At 34.2% G+C, this 18789-nt stretch overlaps 1 protein-coding gene across 5 annotated transcripts in view; it reads right to left on the bottom strand.

Annotated features, from left to right (window-relative positions):
• CYLD (ubiquitin carboxyl-terminal hydrolase CYLD) overlaps positions 1–18789 on the bottom strand; it is a 451655-nt gene that overhangs the window by 151676 nt on the left and 281190 nt on the right. For all 5 annotated transcript variants that reach the window (XM_090407955.1, XM_090407951.1, XM_090407953.1 and 2 more), the window contains 2 exons: positions 7919–8183; positions 6490–6581 (listed from right to left, as the gene is read on the bottom strand). In XM_090407955.1, the coding sequence (XP_090264081.1) occupies positions 6490–6581; positions 7919–8183 (357 nt within the window). The remainder of the gene's footprint in view (positions 1–6489; positions 6582–7918; positions 8184–18789) is intronic.

The raw sequence follows: 18789 nt of genomic DNA on the forward strand, positions 1-18789 counted from the left end.
AGCAAAAACTCCCATTCAATACCAAAGAAATACAATGTCAGAGAGTTGTCAACTCAGTTGGTGCATAATAGTAATTATCAAGGAAAGAGCCATATGGCTTCATTTTGACGATGTAAATTATACAGAAATAGTGAATATTAAACATCCAACATTATACAGAAACTTGAGAAGTGCTCATGTTTTTTAAATAGTGCAAGATAAGGCAAATTCTGATATCGATGATTATATTTTCATAAGCTCTCTAGTAAAAATTTCGCACTTCAAGTTTACACACACACACACACGGTTTCGAAATAATGTTGGATCTTTAATATACACTATTTCTATATAATTTATGTTGCTAAAATGCAGCCATATAGTTCTTTCTTTGATAAAAATCTAATATTCTAAGTAAAAAATGCTCTCCAGCCCATTTAATAAAAGTTGAGCAGCCCTCAGATGTGAACTGTAGACTAAAATACACAAAGATTATTGAAGAAAAAATTAAAGAGTTTGAGAACAGGAATTAAACCTTGGAGATTCAGCACCAAGCCTTGAAAAAAGACCTGATTGATTCAGCTAGAGAGGCATGTGGTGAAGTTGATAGAAAAACTAGGATAGAAAAATTAGAACTCCATGGTGGACACAGGAAGTTAAAGAGGCAGTCAAGGAAAAGAAGAAAGCATATCAAAAGTTCCTGGCAAATAAGTCAGCTTCTGCTCTTAGAGAATACAGAGACAAATGCAAGAATGCTAAACACTGTGTAAAACTAGCTAAACAAAAGTCATGGGAGGACTTTGCCAAGAATATAGAAAATAAATATCAAGAAGGTGACAAAATATTCTGGAGGTTGTTGAAGAAGCTTAGGAATGGAGGAAAGAGTGCTGTAAAAGGAGTTAGAGATGATAAAGGTGACATGAAAACTGGAGAAAAAGATATCCTTGAAGCATGGAGTAATTACTTTGAAAAACTGCTAAATGAAACAAGCAGTGATGACAGCACAGTGGTAAAAAACACTACCACACATGCAGTCAGGAATACATATCCATACTTGAAGTAAAAAAAGCTTTGATGGCTTTTTCTACTTCAAGTAGAAAAGGCAGCAGGAGTAGATGATATTCGAACAGAAATGCTGAAGTATGGTGGTATAAGAGTCTTACAGTGGCTGCACTGCATAGTTCAGAAAGTCTGGACAGAGGGACGAATTCCCGATGATTGGAGTAGAACTCTCATAGTACCCATATATAAAAAGGGAAATAAAACTGAATGTGAGAATTACAGAGGTATTTCCCTACTGAGTGTTCCTGGCAAGATCTATGCAAGTATATATACTTGAGAAGAATTGTGGAAGAAAAGCTTGGTGAAGAACAAGCTGGATTCAGGCCAAATAGAGGCTGTCAGGATCAGATCTTCACTTTATGACAAATAGTCGAGAAAGCATGAGAATATAACAAAGATCTGTATTTCTGTTTTGTCGATTTGGAAAAAGCACATGACAAGGTGCCAAGAGAGAAGCTATTCAATACACTACAGTTATATGGTGTCAGAGGGGCATTATATCAAGCAATACTTAGTCTTTATCTGAGTTGTAAGTCAGCAGTTAGAATTGAAGGAAGTACAGGAAGATGGTTTAATGTTAAATCTGGTGTGTGAGACAAGGATGTACATTATCCCCTCTGTTATTTGTTATCTATATGGATCACATTATGGAGGAAAGTGGTATTAAACATGATATCAAAATTGGAGATGTTAATGTCAGCTCTTTGCTTTATGCGGATGATGTTATACTTCTAAATAAATCCGCTACAAGTGTTGTGAATGGAGAACCTGTGGAACATGTAAAACATTTCAGCTACTTAGGCACGATTTTTAGTGAAGATGGTAAATTAAATATAGAAATAGATAACAGAATCAGCAAAGCTGGTATGGTAGGAAGTCAATTGAATAAATTCATATGGAATAAGAGAGAAATTAGTTGGAACACTAAATTAGCCTGTATACAAGATGGTGTTCAAACCAGTTTTAACTTATGGATCTGAGAGCTGGGTCAGAAGTAAAACACTTGACCAAAGACTATGCATCAGTACAATGATCAAACAGCAATAGGAATTGAATTCATAAAACATAAGCATGCAGGCTTAAATTGGAATCCCTCTACATATACAGTTGCATGTTCGTGGATTAAATCCAATGGGACAAAATTAAAACTAATTAAATTAAATTATTTAATACAATTGAGGATAACAATTTCTCAAACTTTTGGAAAAGTGAGACAGTCGTTCCGATTAAGATTAGGTCTATGAAGCAAGGCTTCAGCACTTTCTTTATATAAACATTCATGTTTATATACGGATCTAAGTAGTAGCATAGCATTTTGCCATTGGAACCTGTGGTTAGCATTTTAGATTCCATGTTGTCAAGGGCAGATTTGTGAGGTTTGATAAGACAGATGTGGTCTTGATGTTTAGAGATATGAATATTTATAGAACATCCTGTTTGTCTATGGTAAGACATGTTACACAAGCATGGCACTTCATATACACCAGGCAGTATCATTGGTGAGAGTTTGTCTTTTGGAGAATATCATCATTTTGGCTTGATTAGCTAACTGCTGCTCATACTGTACTTTTGCTACCCTTACTAACCAAGTCATTCTCCTTTCTTGTTCTTTTGTATTCCTAATGGAATTGATTATTACCACTTCTATTATGTTGACTCCATAATGCCTTTTCTCTGTATTGCATACTTAATCATTTCATTTATCTCTTTTACACCTACCTTACTTAACCTTCTGACCTCTGGAATACATTTAGACATTACTTCTATCATCCAAACAGTGCTGATCTCCTTTCGACCAGACACCTCATTCCATGCTACAGCTGCAAGCTGCCTTCTGAATTACTATCCTCACAGTTGGCAATCACCTAAGTAATCATTTCATGGTTGCTCTCACCAATTTTGACAACTCATTTATAATAACATTCTCTGATGAGATGATCAAATCTAAAAACCTAAATCCTCACAGCTGGCAATCACCTAAGTAATAATTTCATACCTAAATCCTCACAGCTGGCAATCACCTAAGTAATCATTTCATGGTTGCTCTCACCAACTGCAGGGAGATTTAACACCTCATTTATAATAACATCCTCTGATGAGACGATCAAATCCAAAAACCTAAATCCTCATGTGCCCTCTGTTGCATGCTGTCCCTCAAAAACTCACGGAACTAATTTTCTTTACTTCTGGTTTGGTATCTTGTCATTTTAATCTATATTGCTATAATTAAAATCACTCATAATGATCATCTTTTTCCCATTTGCTTAGCTAATTTGCTTCTACATTTCCTTGTCACCACCCTCCACATCACCAGGTCATTATAGCAACATCCAATGAAGTATTTCATTCTATTCACCTCTATCTCATACTGCTTCAAAACCACTGCTGCTATTTCCACCTTGCATCTCTGCCTTGTATGGATATAACACTTTTTCTAACATCACTAACCCTCCACCTCTCCTTTTTATCTTCACGAAATACATGTTACCCTTCCATCTCCATTTCTGTCAGGATGTCATCCTCATCAAACCACGTCTCACTTATTCCAACAATTTTTGGGTGAACGAAAGTAATCAATGTAACCATATTCACTTCCCTTGTTTCTGATACTTCTGGCAATCCTATACAAACATAACAGCTCATTCCTGGATCTATAACAAGTTTCAATGATACCACTTATTTGATGTCACTTCTCTCCTGTCCTTCTCAACCTCTGAGAATCACTGGTTCCAACCAGAACTCCTTATGCAAAAATCTGAACTAAATAATTATCTACCACCTACATAAATAATAAGTCATTCTGACAGCTTATGTTACCCATATTATTCTGATAAAAATTAATAAAGGTCTCAGAGTAATATTGTGGCACTATAAGACCTTTCTCAAAATAACATAGTGAATACATAAGAATAAATAATGCCTCTGCAGTACAGTGGAAGAATAATGGGATGCGAGTCCTTCAAATGGAAAAGGCTTCAGTTTGATTCTAGTCATGACAAGAGAAATCTTTAAGTACCCATTATCAACTGAAGTTGAGTTAGCTGATCTGGTACAGGAGTAACAGTAATTTTTCTCTGAGATATTCAAAATTTCCATCACATAAACAGGTAAATGGCCAGAAAACACGTGCAATTAACAGACAAAAATATGTGTAGTGGATGGTAAATGGTGTAGTGCAGATAGTGGATCGTGGTACAGTAAAATCTCGATTTAACGTACCCCGATTCAGCAGACTTCGGATTTAACAGATACAATTTGAGAAATAAATACAGATAATGAAATAATTAATAAAAAAATAATAATATGATGGTTAATCGGAAGCAATTGGCAGTGTTTATAAATTGCATCTTCAGATACGTTCGCATATATTCGTGATATTTCATGCGTACTCGTAATAGTTACGCATGTGCCCATGCTTTGGTTCGACAGCATTGGTGGCATAGCATCAATAGCATTGCTAGCACAAAACAAGTGGTGTTTAGGCTGTTGTCGGAGTAATTTTTGGTTAAACTGTTATTAATCATTTATGTTAATATGTCTGGGGTTAAAAGAAAATGAGTAAACTTGATGATAGTACAGAAACTTGAGAATAAGTAAGTTGGAAAGTGGTGCATCTGTTGTTCATGTTTGTGAACTTTATGGGATGAAAAAGCAAACAGTTTCGAACATATGCAAAAATAAAGACAAACTTACTCAGTTTTTGCTAAAATATAGCATCGAGAGATCCAAAAGTGGTTTCACTGTGGAGGATAAGAAACGTGAAGTTGGCCAAGCATAAGAATTTAGAAATTTACAAGTTTTGTACAAGTGGAGTTTACAAGTGGTTCGTTCAACAGTGGTCTAGTGGCATTGTTGTTTGTGGTGCTGAACTAAGGTCGGCTGCTGAAAAACTGGCACAAAACATGGGCATACAGGTCCAGATGATGATGATGGTGGCTTTGCCGCTTTTGTGAATGCCATGTCATCACGAACAGGCAAACATGTGGTGAAGCACTGAGCGCCGATATTGAACAAGTTGAGCCCTTCAGAAAATACATCAATGAAGTCATTGAATCTGATGGTCTTATTTTGTCTCAAGTTTAGAATGCAGATAAGACCAGCCTGTTCTCTCGTGCTGTTCCCGAAAATACCCTCACGAACAAATATGAGATTAGCATGAGTGGCTGCAAATTATAGCATTTCAATAAGGAACGCATTTCAACCCTACTTTGTGCTAATGACGATGGCACGCATTGCCTCAAGCCAATGGTAGACGGAAGAGCACGAAAGACTTGTGCTTTTGAAGAATGTTATGAACCAGTTGCCTATCATCTATTCCAGTTCAATGAATGCCTGGTTTACAAGTGACATTTTTTCCGACTAGTTTTTCAATCATTTCATACCTGAAGTGCAAAACTACCAAGAAGAGGTCCTAAAAATCTCTCCTGAAGATGTAAAAGCTGTTTTACTTCTTGATAATAATGCATCAGCTCATCCTAATGCTGAGAAGTTGGTTAGTAGGAATGGAAGAATAAAATGTATCTTCCTTCCTCCAAACACCAATTCTGTAATACAGCCTATAGATCAGGGAGTCATTGTTGCCTGCAAGAGGTTATATAAGAAGTTTCTTGAAGAGGTTACAGTTGTCTTGGAGAATGAAAATGATCCCAAAGAAGATACAAGAGGAGCCAGGACACTTCAAAATTTGCATGCATACAACATCAAGTCCCACATCTTTAATTTTGCTGCCGCTTGAAAGAGATAAAGACTAAAACATTGTATAATGGCTGGACCAAGTTACTGAATGGGAGTGAACCAGAATACGATTTCAGAGGTTTTGAAACTGCTGATTTCTTTGAAACTTTGATGCGAGCTGCTGACAATGTCAGTGAGAAGGACATTGAACAATGGCTAGACATTGATGAGGACAACCCAGGCTATCAAGTTCTCAGCCAGGAAGAGATTGCTGAAGAGTTCTACGGGGCGATCAGGAGGTTGACAACGAGGAAGAAAGAAGAAGCAGTTCCAGCTGGTCCGAAACTATCGGTGGTTAGAGAGCACACGAATTATCTCGTTTATATGTGCATCTTCAGATCCAGAGGTGATTGCTTATTATGACCATTTTCGGCAATTTTGATTGTTAATATTAAGAAACAGTATAAAAGTGGAAAGCAACTGAAACTAGATTCTTTTTTCAAGCCCAATCCTCAGTAAAATGATATTTACATTAAAATGTTCCCATTAAAATATATTAATACTGTACCACTGAAAGTGTTTTATTTTCAATACTATTCTTAAGATTCACAATTTAATGGACTTTCAATTTTACGGACAACCCTTAGTCCCTAATAGTCCATTAAATCAAGAGTTTACTGTATTATGAGGGGTCCCATTGTGAGCCCTTGAACTCTACAGAGTCATTATGTAATGATAGTAAAAATAAAATGTATAACATAAATAAATAAATAGTACCTTTTTCTTCACAAGTGAGTCCCCTCACAGAACTTAATCTCTCTAAAAGTGTTCGTAGCTGCATTACTCTGTCAGCACGTACATAGAAATTACTGAAAAGAAAAACTACGGGTTTCAATGAAAAATATGTAATCATTTAAAAGATGTTTAAGATCTTAGATCTGATGAGAAATTGCTATGATTAAAAAATACTACTTCAGTTATGCAAATTAATATGGATTTATGACTTGCAATAAATGTATATCATCTTATTTCTTTTAAGCTTTAAAAGTTAATGAATTGTTGTAAAGAATGGGTACTATTCAATTGAAAAAAAAAAAAAAAAAAGCCTGGCCTTTCTAAGAATGCACAGGTTTTAGCGACTTGGTCTATTACGTGTCAGACTGACAATATTATTGTTATCTAACATTCATACTTCTAAAGCACTTCTGACTGAATCAATCCACCTAGATCTTGACCTTCCTCTGGGTGTCTCTTTTCTGCCATTTTGGCATCAAACTTCTGTGTCACTAACTTTTCTCACTCACTCCATGAAATGGCCATACCACCTTAGATTAGCTCTACTCATAAAGTCTTCTTCTCTTCAAGGATTAGGCATTGGCCAGTTCCTGCTGGTTTTTCCATCTTGCAACTAGTGTTCCCCCCCCCCTCTCTCTCTTTCCCTTTGGTCTATATCTATCCACTTCTTTTGGTAGCCAATATCTTTCCATGCTAAATAGATGCTTTCCATTTCTCTCTATATTTCCCTTGATCTTTTCATTTACATAATAAACATCTGGTTATTTTCTGATGTCTTCATTTCTTATATGGTCCAATTCCGTGAATCTTTTTATTGCTCTTAAAAAATCGCATCTCTGCATCTTGTATTCTTTCATCTTTCTTTTTAATAGTCCATGTTTCTGAACCACATAACAGAATGGGAGTGGATTGTAAAATTTTAGTTGAGTTTCTCATATTTGTTTTTTATTTAGTGTCCTTTTAATTTGTTCCACAGATTTTCTGAAATTTCGTTATTTATTCATCTATAACTTTATCTTATAAATATGTTATTATTCAGCCTAAATAATTAAACTAACTATATTTGATCTAACATGATCTCAAACTTTAAATGGCATGACTTTTGTTTTCTTTTGTGAAATTTTTAAACTGTATTGTTGGCTTATTTTGTTTCATTCATAAACTGATTTTTGAAGGACATCTTGATAAGTCAAGATCCATCGATATAAAAGTATAATGCAAACATGGTCACTACAAAAAGTGATTAAAAATAAATAGGTGCATTTGACAAACCAATTAGGGAAGCTGAATAGATTCGATTCAAAACAAGTTTTGAAGTCAACAGTATGGCTTATATGTCAGAGCAGTTTAGATACATTTTTTTAAAGAAATATATCGATAATGATTATGATGAAAAAAAAATTAAACTTACGCTCTTAAGGGATTTACAATTTCTTCTTTTAATACCCTCTGTACCTCATCATATTCCACAATATCTCCTTCTGTTTTAGGCCTGTGCAGCAGAGCATCAAAAATACTAGTACAAGAGAACATAGCAAAGAGGGTGGCATCTAAGTAGCAAGAGTTATGGTGTCCTTGAATGCCACGGTTTTTGCCATACAATAATCTCATTTCTTCTGGACTTGATAATGGAGGCACATCACCAGTAATTGATGGACAATCGATACTTCCAAACACTAAAAAAATACAATACATTAGATTATTAATGTAAAAATAATTAACATCCATAATCAAGACAAAAAATTTTGTGCTGGCTCACTAGTCAGGCAGCAGCCTAGGGTGGTGCATCATAGTCACCTAACATATCACAACTTAGTGTTCAATATTAGACCTGGTCAATTTATAATTTTTTTTTAATGCTAAAGCTATTTACTCTATGTAATGCTACTAACGTTGAATCAATTTGTTAACTTTTAGGTGGAAGATGAATTTCATTGACCACTGTGACACCACTTACTGGAGGCTGAAAGGATTTGAAAAAATTCTGTTTGGTCTCTAGAGTAGGGTCTCTGAATTATATATATAAATAAATATAAAAAGCCCACCAAATGAATACTAATGATGAACTGTGAAGCATGGAGAACCTCATAAATTTTAACAGTGATATATGAACATTTTTTATTTATTTATTATTGATCATTTTCAAATGTTTTCAGTTCTTTTAGCACTAATAGTATTCATTGTGAAGAATTTAGGGAGACACAACATACGTGTTAGAATAATTATTTTACTTAACATTAAGCAAGTAACAATCGAAGTTTCGACCTCTGTATTGAGGTCATCATCAGAAAACATACTTATGTACAATATACAAGCTACATGCTGTTGCACCATATAAAAGTAAAATGAATTTAAATGTTTGTTAATCATTTATCTTAGTCTGACCTCTGGTGAGAAAAAAAAAAAAAAATGGAACTACATCAAACAATTTCTACAGTCCTTTCATATTGAGATTTTCTTCTGTCTGAAGTTGTCCTGGTTGCTATATGGGTTGAAGATAGGTCCTCCACATTTTTGGGATAATTAATCCATTTTTGTTCAGATTTGAATGATGTTTTAGCATTTCACACGCTTCTTTAAATTTTCTTTCATACCAGGTTTTGGTGTGGTGTAGGGATTAATGTCTTTCCAGTCAATTCTATAGCATGTTTGGAGAGTGTGGTCTGATAGCCTTGTTTTACCATAGTGGAGGTATCTAATGTGGTGTTTGTGTTCCTCTTTTCTGATTGGGATGGTACGTCCTGTTTTCCCTATGTAAGGCAGGTTACAAGTACATTGAATTTTGTAAACCCCCTGGGTGGACAAGGTATGGAAGAGGATCTTTGAAGGAGCTAAGTAAACTTCTTAGTTTACAGGGGTTTGTATTTATATAGTGTTCTGTCTATTTTTTTCTGAAATGACTCTAATACAGGGTATGGCTATAACATTCTTGTAATCTTTTTTGCTTTTAATGGCATTTTTATAGAGGATCTTATGAATTGTTTTTTTATTGTAACCATTTTTTACAAATGTTTAGTTAATGATTTCAAATTCTTGGTTCAGAGCTTGTTCATTGGAGCAAATTGTTAGGGCTCTGTGTTTGAGAGTGCTGATGACTCCTAGTTTTTGTGTTGAATGGTGGTATGAATTTTTATGTACATATTGGCCTGTATGTGTGGGTTTGCGATAGCAAACCCACACATACAGGCCAGCAACAACTCTTTTCCTTTTCACAAGATCTGCCATAAAAATTCACACCAATTCACAAGATCTGACATAAAAATACCACTAAAAACAAAGAAGATTTTAGTACCACAGAAAAAATAGACAGAACACTACATAAATACAACATCAAGACTATTTTCAAATCCCCGATAAAATTAAAAAATTTACTCAGTTCTTCCAAAAATCCTCTTCCATACCTCGCCCACCCATGGGTTTACAAAATTCAATGTACCCGTAACCTATCTTACATAGGGGGGAAACAGGATGCCCCAACCCAATCAGAAAAGAGCAACCACATTTAAACCTCCACTATGGTAAAACAGGCCTATCAGACCACGCACTCCAAGCATGCCACAGAATTGACTGGAAAGGCACTAATTCTCTACACCACACCAAAAACCTGGTATGAAAGAAAATTCAAAGAAGCTTGTGATATAATAAAACATCATTCAAATCTGAACAAAAATGATGGATTAATTATTCCAAGAATGTGGAGGACCCATCTTCAGCCTATATAGCAACCAGAACAACTCCAGACAGAAGAAAATCCCAATATGAAAGGATTGTAGAAATTGCTTGATGTAATTTCGTTTTTTTTTCCTTTCTCACCAGAGGTCAGGCTAGGATAAATGATTAACAAACATTTAGATTCATTTTACTTTTGTATAGTGCAACAGCATGTAGCTTGTATCTTGTACATATGTATGTTTCCTGATGATTACGTCGAAATGTCGATTGTTACTTGCTTAATGTTAAGTAATTTTTCTAACACGTGTGTTGTCTCCATAAATTCTTCACTATGAATGCTGACCGCCGTGTAACCTTAAAAGAAAGAACACTAGCAGTATGTCTTGAATATCTCTATGGAAAAAGTTGAACAATTTCTTTGGATTCATCATAAACAAATGCTGAAAGTAAAAACATTCAAAACTACAAAAACTAAATAAAATAAACTAACTACATTAATCAGCTTTTTTCAGAATGGTTGCAAAATATCAGTAGACAGGTAAGGCCACACACATTTAGGCTATGTTTTTAGAATCAATATACGGATTTTTTTTTTTTTTTTAAGAAAATGCATAAAGTAAAAATAATTTTTCTACTTTATAACTAACTCCATATTCTATCATTAACATGTTTTTACCTTTTACAAAGAATTAATTTGTTACAAACACATTTAACTGTAATTTTATTTATATGTAGATACTACATTGCTTAACTTAATTTTTGTACATGCATATTATTTACTAACTAATGTTTGGCTATTTATGCACTGCTGTAATTTTATTTATATGTAGATATTGCATTGGTTTTAATTTCTGTTAAGTTAAGTTTTAACTTAATTTTTGTACATGCATATTATTTATGAATCTTTGATTGTTGCAATCTTTGGCCTTGTGTACTGCTGCATCGTTTGCTATGGCACAGTAAGATCTTTGCTGTTCTTGTGTGAAATACCATAAACCAACCAACCAACCATAACATACAAGCTTTGCTGATACTGAAAGTTTATTTATCACTTGGTTAGAATATAATAAATTTAGTTTAATCCTTTATCCAAGTGTGAGCAAACAAAGTTTGTGCCTGAAAGTATCTTCAGGACTGAGGTAAGGTGGTACAACACCAGGGCGACTCCTTGCAAGGTGTTGTACCACCTTACCCCAGTCCTGAAGATACTTTCAGGTGCAACTTTGTTTGCTCACACTTGGATAAAAGATTAAACTAAATTTATTATATTATTATTATTTGCTGGTCCGCGCGTTAGCCTAGTGGCTTTGCGCTTCGCAACCATATGCCTGGGGAAGGAGTGTCCTAGGTTCGATTCCCGTTCACGACGTGAGGAGCTTAAGGATCTTCCTCAGCCATAGCCAAGTTAGCCGGTCTTGGGCATGGGCCGCAGGGTTTTTTCCGCCAGTTTATCTGAGCTTTTTCATCCCGCAAGCAGGCAAACCGGCCCCGTGAACACACAGGTTACAGTCATAAATACTTACGGCAAGGAAGGCAACGGGAAACCACCTTGCTCATAATCATCTCTCCCTAGAATGGTAGCATATAGCTACCCTCCCGCGGCCGTATGGCAGATGGGAACCAGAAGATTATTTGCTGATACTGTTGTCTACTTCCATATTTAATTTGTCATCTTCACTAAAACCAGAGACTAAATAGTTGAAACATTTTACTTGTTTTATAGATTCTTCACACAAGATGCAACTGTAGTTTTCAATGTTCCTGTCTATTTTCAATGTCTATCTTTTTAAAGCTGATTTTCATGCCAAATTTATTACAGCTGTTATTTAATTTAGTTATGGAAAATTACAGATTTCCAATGGATATTTTTGAAGTATAATATCATCTGCATGAAACAAAAAGCTGTGATTAATATCTCCAATTGTGATTTTAGGTTTAATGCTACCTTCTTCATACTGTGATCTATATACTGTAGATGATGAATATGTTGGATGTGTACATCAAAGAAGGAAATACCTTGCGATGATTCTTTTTCTAGTGTGAATTTGATGCAAGGATGTAGGTTGTTGATATTATTTAGAAATTAGTAAAGTTCTTGTTCTGTGTGTCTCCAGACTGAAAAGATGTCATCAACATATTGTAGCCATTTAAATTATACATATTTGGTCGTTTTATAATAGAAATACAATTTTATTAATACAGACCAGTTTACAATAAAACTTATATTAAAACCTACCAGTTTCGCCAGCAAACTGTCTGGCTTTTTCAAGGCGTTTACAATGCGTGATAATGAATAAGAACAATAAGTCCTCTCTGTCACACAAAACGTGTAACCATAGCTACTAGTTGGTTTACAACGTTTTTTATGTTCCTTTCAATTTGCATTTACTAGTTTTCATATCTCCGTAAACACCTCGAAAAAGCCAGACAGTCTGCTGGCGAAACTGGTAGGTTTTAATATAAGTTTTATTGTAAACTGGTCTGTATTAATAAAATTGTATTTCTATATTGTAGCCATATTATTGGTTTTGGTTCAAGAGTGAAAATTCTATCTTCTAGGTGTTCAAGAAAAGAGTTGGCTAAGTTAGGTGATGAGGGTGAGCCCAGTGCTGTTCCTTCCTCTTATTTACATATTTCATATTTCCATGCGAAGTAACCTGATGTTATTGTAAATTTGAATAATTTCAAAATACTGGATGAAATCTTTGGGTTAACAATTCTACTGTCTCTTTGTGAGGAATATTAGTGAAGAGAGAGAGACAATAGTGAAGCATATTAACATGCCCGTATCTGACAGTTTAATGTCTTATATTTTTGTGTGAAATTCTGTGGAATTTTTTATTGATGAAGCTGAGTGGCCTATGAGGGGATGGAGAAGGTTAGACAGGAATCTTGATGTTTTATATGTGGGGCTACTTATAGAATCCATAATAGGTCTAAGTGGACAGTTGCTTTTATGTAATTTAGGTGAACGGTACATTCTAGGAGGTCTTGCATGATGATGTATGTATATATTGATGGTTTTCTGATCTATGGATTGCTTCATCTAGTAACTTTAGTTTTTGAGCTGTCTTTTTGTCGGGATCATAATTAAGCTGGGAGTATGTATTGTGATCTCGAAGCAATAATAATTGTAATCATACAATAATATCATAAAATACAATAATAATAACAATTGTAATCCTCAACTGTATAAAATAAATTTATCAGTTATATTTTAATTTAACTTAATTACATCCCAATAGTTTTTAATCTTTAAACACACTACTGTATACATAGAGGGATTCCAATGTAAGAATGCACACTAATATGTTTTTTTAATGTAATTACTATTGTTGCTTAATAGCTTTACTAATGATTCTTATGATACTTAAGACAAAATATTTACATATTATTAAAAAGTTAGTTACTGTGGCATACATGTGAATTTATAGTTATTCAACAGAAATAGCAGTATGGGCAAAGGCAAATGGCTACCAGTTTAATGTGGCCAAATGTGGTGTAAGGTGATGCACTTTGAAAAAAGATCAAAAGTCGTGTACTTATATTGATGGATCTGAACTGCAGGAAACTGATGAGGTCAGGGATTTGTTGATAGTGAGTTTAAGTTGGGAGAGCATATTGCAAGGTAACCAAAACAGCATATCAGATTATATGGTTGTTGAAGAATATGGTTACTGCTCTGTCCCTGCATACTAATAAGCAGGGACAGAGCAGTAATTGTTCCTGTATATAAGGTTTAATAAGGCCACATCTAGACTACTGCACACAGATCTGGATTCTATAAGGATGAAAAAGTTGTGGAGAGGATCCAGAGGCAAGTGACAAGGATTGTGGCAGGTCGGCAGAATGTTCCCTATGAGAAGCATTAATAGCATACACTGAAGACTTTTTTTTTTCAGCACATGGCAAGAAGGGAGAGAACAAGGAGTCAGCAATGGAAGTTGTGTAAAAGTGTAATTTTGTATTTATAGGTTTATGGGACTTTAGTTTTATTTTAACACATCCACAGGATGGGCAGGAAACTGCCACCACTTTGATCATTCAGCTGGGCAAGAGGATAGACACATCTCGCCACAGCAGTTTCCGACATATCATGATGTGTTCTTCAAATGTAACCAAATGTGCATTGGGGACAGAAAAACATGTTTATTTCAGGAAATAACAGAAAACAATAATTAGGACAATGTTATATTTGGTTGATATATTTGAATTACTAAATACGTGTGAGAACAGCAATACAAGGACAAGAACGATCAGGTAGTGTGAATAGAAATAATTTCATGACTGGCAACTGAATTATTAATAATTTGCAATTGTGTTATTATACTTGTATATTCAATAAGTTACTAGTATGGAGAGAGAAAGAGAAAATATCATTATTATTATGTGACACCTCCAGGAAGTCCAAAGACTCATCGAGGGAGAGTGTGCCAACAGCATCGAATGATTGTTCCCTTCCAACTACTAACCACACTCAAACTTGCTTAATTTTTGTGCATGAGCCATTAGTAGCAGAAGCTCTATCAATTGTTTGTGAAATATCACTAACCAAAAATAAACAGCAGCTGTTTATTTACAGTGGTACCTCAACAAACAGAGAACAAATGAACTAATAATGCTGATCAGGTGATTCATCTAGGCATGGCAGGAATATGTGTGAGTTGATGAAGCAACAAATCAACTTACACAATTTGTTATGCTTGTTATTCTGCTTTGTTTTCTGAGAATTTTCTTGTATTTACTAATCATCAGTATACCTTTTTTTACACATAATTTTCGATCATCATTAGAATTATCCACCTTTTTTTGTGCCTATCTTCATGACATTCTGTTTATTGTTAGTGACTCTTCTGTCTTATAAATAAGAGATATTCCACATATGCTAGTATTCTGTTGGGAATAAACAGACAGTTCCACTTCTTATGATGCATAAGGATTATAATGAAGAATAAGATATACACTATGTTAACTAAAGTATTTGTTAACATAGTGTATGTATTTGTTAACATAGTATGTATGTATGTATTTGTTAATATAGCGTAACAATTTTTTTACCACACTAGTAGTGGTAAAAAAAAAAAATGCGTTTTAATCATAGTTTTTTGATATGATTAAAATGCAAAATAATATGATTAAATATGATTTAATCATATTATTTTGCTTTGAAAGAGGTCAATGGACACCTTCATGGGCAAGGTGCATCGTGCCATGTAACAAGTCTTGTTTGTAGCCGGTATATATATATTGATGTTACACTCATAAATAAATAAAGCTATCCTTCAGGACAACTGCTCTAACAAATTTGATATGAAAATCCCCAATAAAAAGACAAAAACTATGAAAGTAGAACATGGGAAAACATCAACTGCATCCTCAATGGAGAACGTACAAAACAAATAAAATACCTAACTATTTAAGTACAATTTTTTAGTGGAGATTATTATTATTATGCAGGAATCTTCATGGTGTCAGAAGACATTGCATGAGGACCATCATTGATACAATACTTATCATACCTCTCCTTAAACTAAATCATTGACAAAGCACTCACAACTGGCTCTGGAAATCCATTCCACCCAAAAAATCTAGTCCCAAGACCCTTACTAACCACACTCTTACACAATTTCCAGTAGTAATCCCCATAAAACCCCTTAATAATTTATATGCATTTATCATTTTTGAAGCCCACCGACCTGCAATCTCTTCTCACAGGGAGCATTCCATAAACCTGCCACAATTTTGTCACTTGCCCATGGATGCTCTTCACCACTTCTTCATCCTCATGGAATCTAGGTGACTAGATATAAGTAATAGTAGTCCAAGATGTGGCCTCATTAAAGTCTTATAAATGGGAAAAATAACCTCCTTATCCCTGTGTATGTGGAGAGGTGAGGGAGTATATACTTTTATTTTACTCTCTCCACACTACAAGTGGTTAATACTCTTAAATTCAAAATAAAACACTTGAAACTAAATTCCTAATTAACCTTGCACACAAATTCATATCCCAGGATATTTATAACTTTATTTTACTTTCTCCACACTCTGATTGGTTAAAACATTTAATTCAAAATAAAAAGAAAACAACTGAGACTAAATTCCTAATTAACCTTGTGCACAGGTTCATATCCTAGGATATTTATACTTAACCTCTTATATTTCTATTTAATTCACTCACATAATGCATTAATTCATTAAACATATTAAGAGATTGTGTCTTGAAATCTTCATATTCTTGTAACCAAATAAAAATCTTTAATTTACAAAAACACCAATGTATGTTGTATATCTCTTTCTCTGTCCCTGCACATATAAAATCAACACAAGCTCCAATATATTCTTCAGATTACAACAAAAATCAATTTAAATGTGCACAAATTCATTTCCATCATATAAACCAATAGATATTGTCCTACATGGACAAAGTTCTGGAATTTCAGTTTCTTGCTTCCTACAGAAACTTTTATTCCTTCTTAAATTCACACAGCAGAAAGGCTAACACAAAACTGCTCTCTATATGACAGCAACTTAAGACAAGCAAATTTTTCTTGCATCTTAAAATCACAGAACACTGAAGAAAACATATCCTAGCTTCATCCAAGACACTTTTATAACTTCACTTTCTATATGAAAGTAACAACAGACTTCACTGAGTCAACTACTAAAAACTATATCATCACTTTAGAATGAATTAACTTTCTATGTAAAAGTCTCAACAACATATATGAGAAACTTCTGCTCAAGTTCATTATCATGCGCTGCCATTACTGCTTTCCATTGATGGTCTTGAAATGACAAAGTTCTTTCTTCACAGTGCATAAAAGTTGATTTAATTATAATTTCAAAATGAAAGTAATGGAAATGATAACAGTTCTTCATTTTACAATCTTGTGCAGTAGGTAAGTTCATTTAATTATGAATGCAACATGAATTACAGCAGTAACTTTTGCTTCCCTCGCTACTGAAACATATTTCATAAACAATGTTTGTCTAGATACAAACAATACCAACACAACAAAATCTGACATCTCACACAAAATTATAACTAACTGCTAATATCTATTTAAACAAATTTAGCCAAAGGTGAAAAAATAATAATAAAATACTGATATATCAGATGTTATTTATTTTTCAGATTAATTAAACACTGAAAACGTCTTGCTCACAACATACAAAAAGAAACATATTTAACAACAAAAGAGTACTGCACTACTGACTTCTTAACTTTAATTCATTTTTATATTTTTAAATTTGTGGAATATCCTACGCCTGCATGTCAATGTGTTCTTAAACAACTATGTAACCATATGTACTGTTTTGGTCACTTCTGCAATATTGACCTCTAAAGTTGAACTTCCAGTCCACAATCACCCACAAGTCCATGGCCTCATCAATTTCCTGCAGTTTGATTCTATGAACATAGTACATAGCTTGTGATCTCAAAAGTGCATCACCTTACATTTGGCAACATTAAACTGGCAGCCATCCACCTTTACGCATATTGTCTATTAAGACATCCTATAGGATCTCATATCATTTCCTATATTCCTCCTATATTATTTATACATAAATTAAACACTAGAGTAAGTGAGGATGGATATGAAACTGGTGATTTAGATTGGTGGATGGCTGATAAACAGATATCAAAGAGTGGTTTATGAATGAGTGCAGAAGGCAAATCACTACTAGTCATTTGCCTTCTGCACTCAACTTCTTCATAAACCACTCTTTGATATCTGTCCATCAGCAATCCACCAATCCAAATCACCAGCTTCATATCCATCCTTATTTACTCCAATTTATGCAACATACTTCCACGTGGAATCTTGTCTAATGACTTTACAAAGCCCAGCAGTATCACTGAGTAGCCATTTTCTTTATCCATCTCAATTTTCACTTTATTAGAAAAGTAAGAAAATTACTAAGGCAAGACCAACCCTTCACAAAACCATGTTTTGTGTCCAAGTTACCTAAGATGTTAATTTTATTACTATTATTATTTTAATGTTGGGCCCATACAGTACCAAATATGGGTGGTGGGCTGGGAAAGGAGAAACTTGTTTACATTTGATTTAAAAGCCTGTATATTGTATTCCTTTGGAAACATAAGGAGGGGGGGGGGTTATACTGCAGTAGCAGGGATAAAAGAGGAGGAGGAGGAGGAGGAGGAAAAGAAACTTGTTCTGTGGGTTTCGAATTATACTGTGAAGAGATGTTGGATGGCAGTTGCATGTGTTCCTATGGATTTAGGACAGAGTGGAGGAATTATTGATGCTATTTCCTAGAACATTTGCCATGGAAATATTTACAGAATATACAGGTATCCCTCGATTAAGAAGTTAATTAATCCCTCGATGTTACTGCATATATCAAAATCGCATTAATCAAATATAATAATCAATGGTAAAAAGTACAATTCGTCTATGATCGATTATTGTATTAATAGTTCGTTTTATATGGTACTCTTTTAGGAAAGATAAAAAACGAATGCAAAGTAAATGTTTAACAAATACTTGTACCTACATTAGTTACTGCAATTTTTTTATCAAAAGAAGTTATCAAGAGTTGTTTGATTCTTATTGGCATAAATTCTATGATAACAAGAAA

The sequence above is a fragment of the Typopeltis vanoorti genome, chromosome 18, assembly GCF_054136105.1.
Source record: "Typopeltis vanoorti isolate ZY-2024b chromosome 18, IOZ_Tvanoo_1.0, whole genome shotgun sequence".
Taxonomy (NCBI): domain Eukaryota; kingdom Metazoa; phylum Arthropoda; class Arachnida; order Uropygi; family Thelyphonidae; genus Typopeltis; species Typopeltis vanoorti.